General features: G+C 40.6%; 1 protein-coding gene across 2 annotated transcripts in view; it reads right to left on the reverse strand.

Annotated features, from left to right (window-relative positions):
• Nucleotides 1-1191: 1191 nt before the first annotated feature.
• PDZD4 (PDZ domain containing 4) overlaps nucleotides 1192-14753 on the reverse strand; it is a 175508-nt gene continuing 161946 nt past the window's right edge. Inside the window, exons 4-8 of one of the 2 annotated variants that reach the window (XM_073590767.1) lie at nucleotides 12451-12549; nucleotides 12115-12177; nucleotides 10109-10210; nucleotides 9195-9305; nucleotides 1192-8612 (exon numbers count right to left, since the gene is read on the reverse strand). In XM_073590767.1, coding sequence (XP_073446868.1) covers nucleotides 6996-8612; nucleotides 9195-9305; nucleotides 10109-10210; nucleotides 12115-12177; nucleotides 12451-12549 — 1992 coding nt within the window. In that variant the 3' untranslated portion in view covers nucleotides 1192-6995. The remainder of the gene's footprint in view (nucleotides 8613-9194; nucleotides 9306-10108; nucleotides 10211-12114; nucleotides 12178-12450; nucleotides 12550-14753) is intronic. The other variant, XM_073590768.1, reaches the window with a different exon arrangement.

A 14753-nucleotide genomic window follows, 5' to 3' on the forward strand; every position in this document is an offset into this window, starting at 1 on the left:
TTAGCAAACTTATCGGGGGGTGCAAGATCAGGACTAGCCTCCCTGGTGCTCTTCCCACTACTCAGCCTTCTAACTGTCACCCAGCTAGCTGCTTCACTGTCCTGCAGCTCCAACCTAGCATCCCCCCTCATCTATCCCATTGAGCGTCTGCTCAGTGAGCAGAAGACTCCTTTCCATATTGTCTATGGATCTCAATGTTGCCAGCTGCACATTTAGATCCAGTATCTGGGCTTCCAAATGCACAACGTGCTCACATCTTGCACAGCAGTATGCACCCTCGACTGGCTGTTCAAGGATTTCGTACATGCGGCATGATGTACACTGGATAGCATTGGCAATAGTGGAGCACATCCTAATGGGGAATGCACCAGACAGAAAAGTTAAGTAAAACAAAATAAAAAGTATTAATAAAATATAACAGTAATTCAGTAATGCCTCCCTTGGAAACTCCCTGAATCCAAAGTCACTGAATCACAAGTCACACACTTACCACCGTTCGCCCTTACACTCAGGTCACACTCTGCTCGTTCACACTTACTCAGGCAGAAGAAAAAGATTTTTTTTTCCCTTTTACCAGCAAACCACCCTGCTGCTCAATGCACTTCCAAAAGGAGTTGAGCCCCAACCAGCTGCCCCCATATAAACCCTTAATTATGAACCCCCACCCTTAAATAACCCCTTGTGTTTATAGTTACACCTCAAGGTTTAAATGCAACAAAGTTAACCCTTAAAAACACAGATAGTAAAATAAGAGATTAACTCTGTAGAGAGAAAAAATAGGTTAAACAAGCCCCCCAAAAATTGAACAGGTAGAAAAGCACTCAGCAACCCACAATTCAGCAACTCACACCAATTCACACAGGTATTTGCTAAAGGTTTTCCAAATACCTCTTCACTGAATCACAAGTCACACATTTACCACAGTTCGCACTTATGCTCAGGTCACACTCGCTCAGGCAGATTTAAAAGATTTTTTTTTTCCCCTTTTACCAGCAAACCACACTGCTGCTCAATGCACTTCCAAAAGGATCGCCGCAGTCTGATCTAAGACTAACACCCTCCATAATCTGAACCTCCTACTCCCATCTCCAAGACTTTTCTCGTGCGGCCCCAGCCATATAAAACTTTTTGAAAAGTCGTTAAATGCCCCTTTTTGGCCAAGTGAATTTAATAAATGACAACCTAACACCATTTCCCTCCTATAAGAAAGGTAAAAGTTTATTAAGATTCTCGACCCAGTAGTAGAGAAAATGAGACACAGTAACAATGGAGATTGAAAGAAAGTCAAACAGACAACCCACGAAAGAAATCAAACACAAGTCTTTCAGTCCCCATCTACTCACTGAGCCTGAGAGGTGGATCTGGAAGGCACCACTGCAATGAAGGATGGATGCTGAGCAGGAAGGACATTTGTGGGAGCACTCGTTATAGGTGAGAGTTCCTTCTCCTCATTACTGGTCCCCTTCTTGATGGATGGTAGGGATGGATTTACATTTGTTTCTGGAATTATCATTTTTCTGTATTTTATAACTTCTAATGACAATAATAATAGCAGAAGTTCAATTAATTTGAATTACTGAACTTGTTAAAAATACTTTTTGATGTATGTACCATGCTTTTGGAGAAACACCAAACATTAATCTGATCCAGTAATCAACTGTAATCAACTGATAGCTATTACGTTTCCCTACAGCACCACCGCAGGAGAAATCAGGCATTGCACGGTCCTATTAAAATCGATAAGGCTGTGTGTGTAAAGGAAATGGTAGGTCCTCCAGGGTAAGAGATACTTTTTGTTTTGTAGTTCTGGCTAATCAATGAGGATCTTGAACATGAGATGTCTCCATGTAAAGGTGTACAGTTGTGGCCAAAAGTATTGACACCCCTGCAATTCTGTCAGATAATACTCAGTTTCTTCCTGAAAATGATTGCAAACACAAATTCTTTGGTATTATTATCTTCATTTAATTTGTCTTAAATGAAAAAACACAAAAGAGAATGAAGCAAAAAGCAAAACATTGATCATTTCACACAAAACTCCAAAAATGGGCCAGACAAAAGTATTGGCACCCTCAGCCTAATACTTGGTTGCACAACCTTTAGCCAAAATAACTGCGACCAACCGCTTCCGGTAACCATCTATGAGTTTCTTACAATGCTCTGCTGGAATTTTAGTCCATTCTTCTTTGGCAAACTGCTCCAGGTCCCTGATATTTGAAGGGTGCCTTCTCCTAACTGCCATTTTTAGATCTCTCCACAGGTGTTCTATGGGATTCAGGTCTGGACTCATTGCTGGCCACCTTAGAAGTCTCCAGTGCTTTCTCTCAAACCATTTTCTAGTGCTTTTTGAAGTGTGTTTTAGGTCATTGTCCTGCTGGAAGACCCATGACCTCTGAGGGAGACCCAGCTTTCTCACACTGGGCTCTACATTATGCTGCAAAATTTGTTGGTAGTCTTCAGACTTCATAATGCCTTGCACACGGTCAAGCAGTCCAGTGCCAGAGGCAGCAAAGCAACCCCAAAACATCAGGGAACCTCCGCCATGTTTGACTGTAGGGACCGTGTTCTTTTCTTTGAATGCCTTTTTTCTCCTGTAATCTCTATGGTGATGCCTTTGCCCAAAAAGCTCTACTTTTGTCTCATCTGACCAGAGAACATTCTTCCAAAACGTTTCAGGCTTTTTCAGGTAAGTTTTGGCAAACTCCAGCCTGGCTTTTTTATGTCTCGGGGTAAGAAGTGGGGTCTTCCTGGGTCTCCTACCATACAGGCCCTTTTCATTCAGACACCGACGGATAGTAAGGGTTGACACTGTTGTACCCTCGGACTGCAGGGCAGCTTGAACTTGTGTGGATGTTAGTCGAGATTCTTTATCCAACAACCGCACAATCTTGCGTTGAAATCTCTTGTCAATTTTTCTTTTCCGTCCACATCTAGGGAGGTTAGCCACAGTGCCATGGGCTTTAAACTTCTTGATGACACTGTGCACGGTAGACACAGGAACATTCGGGTCTTTGGAGATGGACTTGTAGCCTTGAGATTGCTCATGCTTCCTCACAATTTGGTTTCTCAAGTCCTCAGACAGTTGTTTGGTCTTCTTTCTTTTCTCCATGCTCAATGTAGTACACACAAGGACACAGGACAGAGGTTGAGTCAACTTTAATCCATGTCAACTGGCTGCAAGTGTGATTTAGTTATTGCCAACACCTGTTAGGTGCCACAGGTAAGTTACAGGTGCTGTTAATTACACAAATTAGAGAAGCATCACATGATTTTTCGAACAGTGCCAATACTTTTGTCCACCCTCTTTTTTATGTTTGGTGTGGAATTATATCCAATTTGGCTTTAGGACAATTCTTTTTGTGTTTTTTCATTTAAGACAAATTAAATGAAGATAATAATACCAAAGAATTTGTGTTTGCAATCATTTTCAGGAAGAAACTGAGTATTATCTGACAGAATTGCAGGAGTGTCAATACTTTTGGCCACAACTGTATGTTTTATTCTAATTTCAAGTTCAACTCCAGTCTAGTTATCAAAATTATAACAGATCTCCCTTTGCATGTTTAAATCTAATTAATACGGAAAAAATATTTTCTAATTACATAGGAATGTGTGCGCCAACAGTTTGTGAAAACTTAACAAGGACCTGACACCTCCTATAAATATATCATTTTTGTTAAACCTGTTGTAAATGTCGCTGTTCTCCTAAATCCTGGTGATGTTGTTCTTTTGTTTCTGCTCCTCTCCTTTACTGAGATATGGCCTTTATTCATGTATAAAAATCTAGTCTCTTTAGCCAACAGGGCATGGTCCTCAAGTCTTCTTCATGGGCGTCTTCTTGAGGATCACGCCCAGTTAATTAAAATATTATGTTTATATACAACAAGTAGGCGGGCCATATCTCAGGAAAGGAGAGGAGTAGGAATTAAAAAAGAACATCACCAGATTCAGGAAAGCAGCAGCTTTTACACCAGGTATAAAAATCATATCTATTTTTAAAATATATATAATAAATACATATTTATGGCAAGTGATAGGTCGTCTAAGTAGGAGGGAATAACATGAGGCTAAAGGATTCATCTTTCAGGAAGATATTTTGCTAAATTTATAGCACAAAAATTCCACTTATAACATTATAAGTACGGTACATAAGAAAGATATTTTATTAATGTATTGCTTATATTCTTCCACATGGAAATGTAATATAACTATGATGTTTCATACAATAAACAGAACATCGAAACAAAATGAATTTGGTCACATTTCCTCACTTGCATATTTTTGTGTATCAGGGGCAGTATTAAGAAAGTTTGAGCTTATGTTGTAATTTACCTTTTTTTGTCCACTGAATTGGCTTGAAAAGTGACAAATTGTTTTTTTTTTGCTCTATAAATTTGCTCAGAAGGGCAGTGACCCTTCGTTTCTTTCACTCTCCCATCGAGTAAATTAAGTGTTGGGTACAAAACTGAGAACAGGAAAAAGCTCAGCAGTGTAGAGTCAATCAATGCGGGAGTGAAATTATGAATTAGTAGTGAGGAAAAAATTGGTTTCTAAATGTAGTCATTTTTTTTAATGACATCCCCTCTTTAGGAATAGTTTAGGATTCTTTTTTAATTCTGCTGGTTTGTTGAAGGAGATATCCCTCAATTACAACTTATCGCCTGTTGACAAGATGGGGGATTCCTCCACCAATCGGGAGAACTTGTGTCCCTTTGTCCGGCTTTAATGAAGCAGTGGCCACGCATGAGCGTTGCCCCTCCATGATGGAGACTGGTAAGTACTACGCAGTCCCATCAGCTGTGAATGGGCACAAAACCTACGTTTTCATGATTGGTAGGGGTCCCAGCAGGCCCTTAGTGTTCCTTAGGTCAAATTTTAATGATATTTAGAAGTAGGTAGTCGTAAAAGCTAAGCAAAATGATTTGCACAACCCTGGTCCAGTGGCCTCGTCGGGAGTCCATAGCTGCCGAACCATACCTCTACAAACCTTCTTCATGTCGGTATTCCTGGTGCCTTTTCTGATTAGTAGAACTGACTATATATATACATATATATATATATATATATATATACATTTTTGTATCATAGGCAACATAATTTACTTGGAATGTGAGTTGTTTGGGCAGAATGCACCAACTATATTGCTCCACTTTCTAGGTTGTTCATCTTTCACAGTGCTGGCAGTTTGTAACCTTTGCCTTTGAAGAGAACCTATCATCAGAAAATGACTTATTGTTTAAATCATTTTTTTCTTTTAGATCTGTTATTATTTTTTCCATATCACGATCTTTATTAAAAAAAAAAAAAAAAACTTCCTGTCCTTTCAGAAAGAGTTTTCCTCAGGCTCCTTATCATCAGAGGCAGGATAACAATAATACTGCTGATAACACAGGATCCACCAATTACAATAGACAATGTCATACCTGAAGTGAAGGGATAATCTAGCCATTTTATGGATAAAAAATGTACAAAAACTTTATTCCAATTCAATTAAAATGAGATATTACTATTACTTGTAAATGTATATATATAGAATTTTTTCCTACGCGTTTCAGGCTACTAAAACCTAGTTCTTGCACATGGACAATTCAATCGGATATGATCCTTTATAATTGATCCTGCTCCCCTCTTTTCACAATGACATTTGTACACACACATTAGACACTTTAATAAAAAAAACAGTGTAGTGTCGGGGTATGACCATTGTGGCTATGTATATGTGTTGTTTCCTGAAACAACAGGAAGTTAGAATCTAAAAATCCCCGCTGGCCAAAGTAAGAATTGCATGATTTCTATTTTATATGTTTAATACAGATTGTGATATAAAAAAAGGACCCACTGCCCTCCCTCCCCCCCAAAAAAAAATACATTCAACCCAAAAACTTGATTTAAAAAATAGCTCATTTTCTGGTGATAGCTTCCTTTTAAAAAACACTAATTTGTGGATGTAAGAGGCTTCTTCTCACTACAGCATCCCACACCAAGGTCTCATGTTCTCAGTAGTGCTTTTAAAATGTTTCATATGAGTGACCCAGAGGACAACAGCTGATGGCGGTGAGATGAATATCACATTTATTGTCGTGTCTCATCTTCGAGTGCCATTGTGGAATTGCCAGATAAAAAAAAAGACAAAGAAAGACCTTCTGCTCCCAGCAAAGATACCTCCATGTCATGCACCTTTTGTAGCAGACTCACCACTTTCCTCCCTCTCAGGCTCGCACATTCAATGTCAAACAGAATTTTGGAAACAGAAACAGTTTTTAAAATCAGATCCGGAGATCACAATCACATTGGAAACAATAGACAAGTTAAATCCTCTAAGACGTGAGCCTGCACAACGCCTTGTAACGAGCAGTTGTGTCCACAAAAAGAAAGGCAGATTCTTTATCCAAATCTCATAACGACCTTCATCCCTGCGCTATTATTGTTCTTCATCATCAAATTGGACATTGTCGCTGTTGCTATGTGCTCTTTCACCACCAGGGGGCAGCGTTTAGTCTTTTTTTCTTTTTTTTTCGTATTTAACCAGTTCTGTAGCCGTATTTTTCAACAAAGCCATGTAGAAGGACCACACCTTTTAAAAAGAAATACCCTTGGCAGATGCAATGATATTAATTTAAAAAGTAAATTGTGCTCTGTTTTTCATTCCAAGCTGGATGATGGATTGATTTATCTGCCTAGTTGCTTTTATGTTTTTTTTTTTGTGTGTATTTTTTTCTCCACCGCTGGACCAGTCCAGAATCAAGAAACTTTAAAAATGTCTTTGAAGTTGTGAAATCTACAAGCAAGAGCTGGTTTGAAAGTTAACCCTGTGTTTTAAGTACCTCTTAGATATCCCCCAAAAGACTGAGGAAATAAAAAAAAAATCTAAGAAAATGGAACTTAATGGAAAACATAAAGCGTAAGAGAGTCTCCAAGAATGGTTGGTGTGACACACAGACAGAAAGTAGAGAGGTTCTAATTTGGCAAGGATTGCTTGGCATTTTGAATGCTCCTCAGACTGTGGTAACGGAGAGCAAGGGATTGTAAACCCGCTTTCCATCAGCAGAGCGTGTCCCGTGAGCCAGCATTTCTTGGATGGTGATCCAGTTATCCAAGATCTTCTTATTACGCTTCTTCATAGTCTTGCGGTGGCTGAGGGCTATGATGCTCATCTCGCCTTTGCCATCTGCACCCTGCTGCTGCTGCTGCTCTCTCAGGCAGTCCAACCTGCTCTGCATCATGAATTCCCTTCTCTTCCTTTGTTCCCGAGCTCTCATGAGATGTCTTTTCCTGTCTTCCTTACTCCAGTAACGCCCCATCTTCATCTCGCTTACAGCATCGTCATCGGTGGTCATCCCACTACGCTCTTCTTTAATCTTCATGGCTCTTGCTTTCAGGAGGCGATCTCTGACGGGACGTTTGGCCACATAACGGGTACCGTCACTTCTTACTTTTACTTTCCATTCCATTCTTGGCTCTATATGGGAGTGACTGCCTTGTGAAGCCCCCATAGTTTTTGTACACGTAGGGTCCACATCTAGTTCGTCAAGGCTTCTTTGTTGGGCCAACTGGAGGCAGCTTCGGTAATGCTCTCCGCTTTGGGAACGTTGGCGTCTGCTGAGATACGGGCTGCTTTCATGACTTCCCCGATCTAACTCACTCCCCTGTTTTGTTGCTCTTCTTAACCTTACCTCTGTTGTATGCCTCCCTTCTCGACACAAGGATCGAAATTTTGGTGGCACGGGCTCAGGACTACCGGGATATGGAGGCACTTTCTTGCCATGTCCTCTGTTCATGTTAGCATTAGGTGATATTCCTTCTGCTGCTTGGGAAAATGCACCAGGAGGATCATTAATCCTCCGTAAGGGACTGTCTAGTGGTAATGGCGGTTCCATCAATAGTGGAGTACTCCGGCAACTCTCACCAGTGTTATATGCACTGGTACTGTCCTTATCTGACCTTTCTGGGAGTTCTGTGATATCTGGGAGTTTTGTGCAACCATCATTGTTCCCACTTCCCCCACCCACAAACTCATAAAGACTCTCCTCTTCCTCCAAGAGCCAGGCTTTCATGCACCGTTCCCGTAATTGTTGCATCTTTTGGGCTCTTAGGACATTACGAAACTTGAATTCCAGATGCCGCAGCTCTTCCTCCAGTACTGCCATCTCACGTAAAACACTTTCATTGCGATTTACATCTAGACCACCCTGTCGTGAAGCATAAAGAAAAGCAGGACCATTTCCATTCTCCATGTGGCAAGTAATTTCCAGCAGTTCTCGATATCTCTCATACTCCTCATCGGTTAATCCAGCACCTGGTGGAAGAACCTCATTGTAAGGTGCTGATCCATCAGCTGCCAGCAAAGAGTCCAAGCTATGGTGAAATTCACGGCACTGAAGAGGATTCTGTGCGTCTGCCCGTAGGAAGCGCAGACGACGTTGACTGCCTGGTGTATTTGCACTGCTGGTTTGATCGTCACCCAAAATATCATGTTCTGAACTTTCATCATTACGAGTGCTTTCATCTGTTCTTCCTACACCACTGTCCAGTTCCTGACTGCGGCTTAAACCTGCTTGATGTGGAAAAGGTCGAGGAGACTTAGGACTACCTTCAGCTTCTTCATTCTCAACCTAAAATAAAAAGCAAACTCATCATAGTACAGAGACAATAAAACAAATAAAAAATGTTTAAAGAGGTGTTTTTATTTTGATTTCCCTAGGTCCGGCACCAAGTTTGCATCAGAGAACATTTTTTTTGTACACCAGAAAAGCCCTTTAAGGTGTCCATACACATTTACATATATTAGTTCAACCATAAAAAAAATTGTTTGTTAGGTGAAATTAAGCAAATATTAGTTTTGGCTAACCGATGACACACTAGTTTTGGCCATATTCATCACGTCGCTGTCAGCTGTATGGTACCTCAGCCATCAATTATCTTTACCAAGCCCTGAATCCCATACACAAGCACAGTCAGATGGGCCAAGCATGCATGTGTTCTCATTAGAAAGAAGGGAGTAAGTCGCTTTGTGAATTCTGGTAGTGGATTATTTCCCAAAGAAACAAAAGGAAATCCAGCAGTCCTATGCTTACATTTCCCAATATCCTCCATCGCATACAGTCAGGAGGCTTCTGCTTCCATTTATGCCGATTCAAAAGCTTTTTACTTTTTAATGATTTCAGAGTTGATACCCCAATGTTGAACATCTGTACCTGTTGCTGAGGAGGAGAATTTAGCCTTTGTGCTTGTAGTTCCTCTTCATTTTCAGATACCAAATCATCCAAGAAGTCCTCCCTGTCACTATCCTTCCATCTTCTGCCCATCTAAAAGAATCAGAGGAGAAAAATGGAGACTTATCTTCCCTTGAATCTCAGTAAGCAATGTTTTCCAAACATATCCTTTGCCCTGTTATGATGTCATTATAAGTAGTAATATTAGGGGGGGCAGTACGGAGAAGCAATAATAATTTATCATAATTTTACATGAAGCTGATGAGCTCAAGTTATTTCGTAGACACTGCTTACAGCATCAACTGTGTACAGTGTAAAGCCCACCATATACAGCAGATGGTTTGTGGGCAAATGACGGTTTGGTCAATCAATTGGCTGGCATCTGTAAGAAACATTTCCTGGTGAAAAATCAATAATTACAAAATAATCTCCAGCTAATATGGTCTTCTACTGGACCTTGATGTGCATTCTTGTGTAACAGCTTGGCCAGTCCGACCTGGGTCCAACTTTGGGTTATCTATTATGGGGGGATCCAAATGCCTCAAGACAAGAGAAGATCCCAGCTCATATGTAAGAAGAATTGAACAAGCAAAGAGTTTTCATGAATGTTACCAATAGAATTGATCGAAGTTTTGAAAATTCAGTTCGGATTACGAATTTGCTATATTCGCTGAACACAGCCGAATATCATTGGAGTCAATGGGAATAGAAATGACCAAATATGTTCGGACCCGATGTTCAAACATAAATTTGGCACGAATAGGGTACCAATACAGCGCGAATATCGCAAATTCAGATTCGGAGATCATTTCCGAACAAATTCGCTCATCTCTAGTTACCAAGGACTCGGGAGCCTAGAACCTTAGGGACTGATGGAATGGAAGAAACGATCTTACCTCTGTCTCTGGACGGGCAACAAGCAAGGAAATATTTGTGCTTTCCTCTTGTGTTAGAATTGCCACTGCTTCTTCCCTGTTTTGCACATCCATGCCATTAATCTGTGGGGAAAGAAGAAAATACATGTAATTTAATTCACATTGCCAATCATTGTTTGTTAAAATCCTAATGTTTTTTAAATACTAGAAGGAGGTTTTCTATTTTACACAGTTATGGTACCATAACTATAGTGAGGACAAGGGACCATGACCTTCATTTGGATGCCAGGAAGGCCCAAATGCGATGGTGAGTGTGCAGATTTGCCACACATGTCTGAAATAGATGCACCACTTTAATGAAGTACGGTAGCTTCTTTTGATTTTTTTGAATGGCTTCCTTAGTTCCTTATGCTTACTGTGGTTGAGCTATATTATAGGGATTGGGAGTAACATTTGACAACAAAGACCACATAGACCAGACAGCAGTTCTCAAGTACAGCACTAGGCCATCCGTAAAAATGCATATGTCATTTCCACTGACATTTCAGAATAAGTTGTTGTGTGTACACATTTCTGCCTTTTATATGATTTGTATCCTGCATTTTTCACCAGTTTTTCTCTATGCAGGCTATTTCTCAGAATTTTAGTTGTTTCTGATCTAGTAGGTGGAGACAGGAGAGAAAACATGAGGGATTCCTATTATTCTGTCTCTATGTAGCACATATTTAGATGCTGCAGCAATATGGAGGATTATTATACAGTAGTACTGAGCAATAAAAATCTCAGGTGTGAAAAACACTTACTAGGAAGAAGCAGTATCAATACTGTAACTGTGCCTCTCTCTCTCACTCTGCTTCTCATTCTACTATCTGCATAGACTTAAATTGACAGCAGTAAACTAATCTCTCAAACCAGCTGCAAGTTTGCAAGTCTATCTTGTTTTGATCAATTTTGCATCCAGTTCCATAGCGTATATCATACAATGAAGAAGACAATGATCTTATAAGGGGTATTCTCAAGTTTGGAAGCTATCCCCTATCCCTGAGATAGGGCATAACATCACGATTGCTGGTAATCCAACCTCTGAGACCCTTACTGATCTCAAGAATCGGAAAACAAGATAGACTTCAGTTGAAGATGCTCCACCAAACATCACCAAACATCTGGAAAGGTTTTCTCACTAAAGAAGTCATTCAATGAAAAATCAAAAGAAGCCACTTCAAAGTGGTGGTCTTTAGAGCCCCGATTGTCTTGATTGGCTGGAGCCCCAGCGATAGGAAAGTTATCTCCTATAAAATAGATAGGGGAAAACTTCCAAACTTTTGAATACCTCTTTAAATGTAATAAACATTTCCAATACTTTATTGATATATCTCAGGTCATAAATTAATAATTGCTTGTCTAGATAAGGGCTTGGTGCAAAAAACGTTGTTGGGGCAGATCACGTTGAGCCTTTTAAAAACAAAGATGTGGAGCTTACCATCCGTAATGTGATGCTGGGTGTGCACCAAGCTCACCCATTCCTGTTTCTCATATTGCAAGTTCTCCATCAACCCTAACCTCAGATTTGTATATCTACTCTTCTGCCTATCATCTCTGGTACCATTCTACAAATCTCCATGCTGGTCAGATGATGCCATAGAAAACTACTCTGGTGGAGCAACTTGTGCATTCCCTCCAAGAAACTATAGCCTCATGTTTTAAAGGTGAATAACTGAGAACTTATGGTCAACCTAGTGAGTCCACCACCAGATTTCTGGACAGTCATAACATTATCAGCCTAAGATTTAGCAATAGGAGTCAGCCATGTAGTAAAATGAACTATAAAGATATTGTGACACCATAACCTCATCCCCTAATTTGACTCTTGACCTAAAGGTTGGACTTGGTATACATATGTATTTTGGACTGTAATCCCATATTGTAGTCACGAATCTTATTTTGGAGATATTTTCTTTAGTATTACTCCTGGTCGACTCATCTTAAAAGCAATAAAATGGTTGATGTTATGTCTATGCAGCCATTACCTGTAGAATTCTGTCCCCTTCCCTTATCCTCCCATCTCGTGCTGCAATGCTGTTTGGATTCACCTTTAAGAGAGAAGAGAAAGAGGAAAAAAAACATTAAGCTGAGATATATAATCTCGTTGTTTCTATAGCTGCATAAATGCGGTTCATATTGACGTTTACAAATCATTTACTTGTTCTTAAGACTCCCACAACCTGCAGAGATAAAAGTCTGGTGACAGATGAAACTCATAGCAAGCTTGGAAGAGTAAAATACTAAAAGGCTGAGATGAAAGGAATTAACGCAATAAAGTAAATATAGTAAGAGCGGCTTGAGGAGGTTTCACAGTTTCCTACCTCTCCAACATATATTCCCAAGTCTTCTTCATCATCAGTGCGATAACAAACGGTTAGACCGAGCTTGTCTTGATGGTTTATTTTACACAGCTCTACCTCCTGGTGGAGAGAACAAAACAACCAGCAACTTCATCGAGTCATTTACTTTGGGTACAATGGTTGACCCTACACTAGAGATCTTTGATGGCCATTTTCTGAAGGACTTGCATTTATGGTTGGTCTGTCAAGGTTTCCACTAACTTTTGGCAGAAGACAACAATAAAAATAAGAAGAACATATGGTGATCTAAGGGGAGCAGCCATGGAAATCATGTGTGGTACTCGCAGGTACGCAGGATGCAGTGATGAGCAGGAGTCAGAGCAAGGGTTATACTTAACTTTTATACAGTGGGGAAAAAAAGTATTTAGTCAGTCAGCAATAGTGCAAGTTCCACCACTTAAAAAGATGAGAGGCATCTGTAATTTACATCATAGGTAGACCTCAACTATGGGAGACAAACTGAGAAAAAAAAATCCAGAAAATCACATTGTCTGTTTTTTTTTTCATTTTATTTGCATATTATGATATTATGGTGGAAAATAAGTATTTGGTCAGAAACAAAATTTCATCTCAATACTTTGTGATATATCCTTTCTTGGCAATGACAGAGGTCAAACGTTTTCTGTAAGTCTCCACAAGGTTGCCACACACTGTTGTTGGTATGTTGGCCCATTCCTCCATGCAGATCTCCTCTAGAGCAGTGATGTTTTTGGCTTTTCGCTTGGCAACACGGACTTTCAACTCCCTCCAAAGGTTTTCTATAGGGTTGAGATCTGGAGACTGGCTAGGCCACTCCAGTACCTTGAAATGCTTCTTACGAAGCCACTCCTTCGTTGCCCTGGCGGTGTGCTTTGGATCATTGTCATGTTGAAAGACCCAGCCACGTTTCATCTTCAATGCCCTTGCTGATGGAAGGAGGTTTGCACTCAAAATCTCACGATACATGGCCCCATTCATTCTTTCATGTACCCGGATCAGTCGTCCTGGCCCCTTTGCAGAGAAACAGCCCCAAAGCATGATGTTTCCACCACCATGCTTTACAGTAGGTATGGTGTTTGATGGATGCAACTCAGTATTCTTTTTCCTCCAAACACGACAAGTTGTGTTTCTACCAAACAGTTCCAGTTTGGTTTCATCAGACCATAGGACATTCTCCCAAAACTCCTCTGGATCATCCAAATGCTCTCTAGCAAACTTCAGATGGGCCCGGACATGTACAGGCTTAAGCAGCGGGACACGTCTGGCACTGCAGGATCTGAGTCCATGGTGGCGTAGTGTGTTACTTATGGTAGGCCTTGTTACATTGGTCCCAGCTCTCTGCAGTTCATTCACTAGGTCCCCCCGCGTGGTTCTGGGATTTTTGCTCACCGTTCTTGTGATCATTCTGACCCCACGGGGTGGGATTTTGCGTGGAGCACCAGATCGAGGGAGATTATCAGTGGTCTTGTATGTCTTCCATTTTCTAATTATTGCTCCCACAGTTGATTTCTTCACTCCAAGCTGGTTGGCTATTGCAGATTCAGTCTTCCCAGCCTGGTGCAGGGCTACAATTTTGTTTCTGGTGTCCTTTGACAGCTCTTTGGTCTTCACCATAGTGGAGTTTGGAGTCAGACTGTTTGAGGGTGTGCACAGGTGTCTTTTTATACTGATAAAAAGTTTAAACAGGTGCCATTACTACAGGTAATGAGTGGAGGAAAGAGGAGACTCTTAAAGAAGAAGTTACAGGTCTGTGAGAGCCAGAAATCTTGATTGCTTGTTTCTGACCAAATACTTATTTTCCACCATAATATGCAAATAAAATGAAAAAAAAACAGACAATGTGATTTTCTGGATTTTTTTTTCTCAGTTTGTCTCCCATAGTTGAGGTCTACCTATGATGTAAATGACAGACGCCTCTCATCTTTTTAAGTGGTGGAACTTGCACTATTGCTGACTGACTAAATACTTTTTTTCCCCACTGTATATATGGATAAAGAAGAAAGCTAACAGCGGTTTTCCACGCAGGGAAGCTAGACACAAATACACAGTAACACAGTACTAAACGGTACAGCGCGAAGTAGCGACTATATGGCCACGGTATGGCCGGCTACAGGTCCTTGAACTAAATATGAACAAACGGAGGGTCACTTATCAATCTCTGATGTCCTGCAGAGTTGTTGTCCGGGAGATGTCTGGTCAGCACCTCAGCCGCCGTGTCCAGCTGAAGAAGAGTTGTCAAAGGCTTTGGGCGTTCCTACGCCCAGGTGCTGGGTGGGCGATACAGG

This window comes from Dendrobates tinctorius, unplaced genomic scaffold, assembly GCF_039654945.1.
Source record: "Dendrobates tinctorius isolate UK_male_01 unplaced genomic scaffold, ASM3965494v1 ptg000120l, whole genome shotgun sequence".
NCBI classification, from domain to species: Eukaryota; Metazoa; Chordata; class Amphibia; order Anura; family Dendrobatidae; genus Dendrobates; species Dendrobates tinctorius.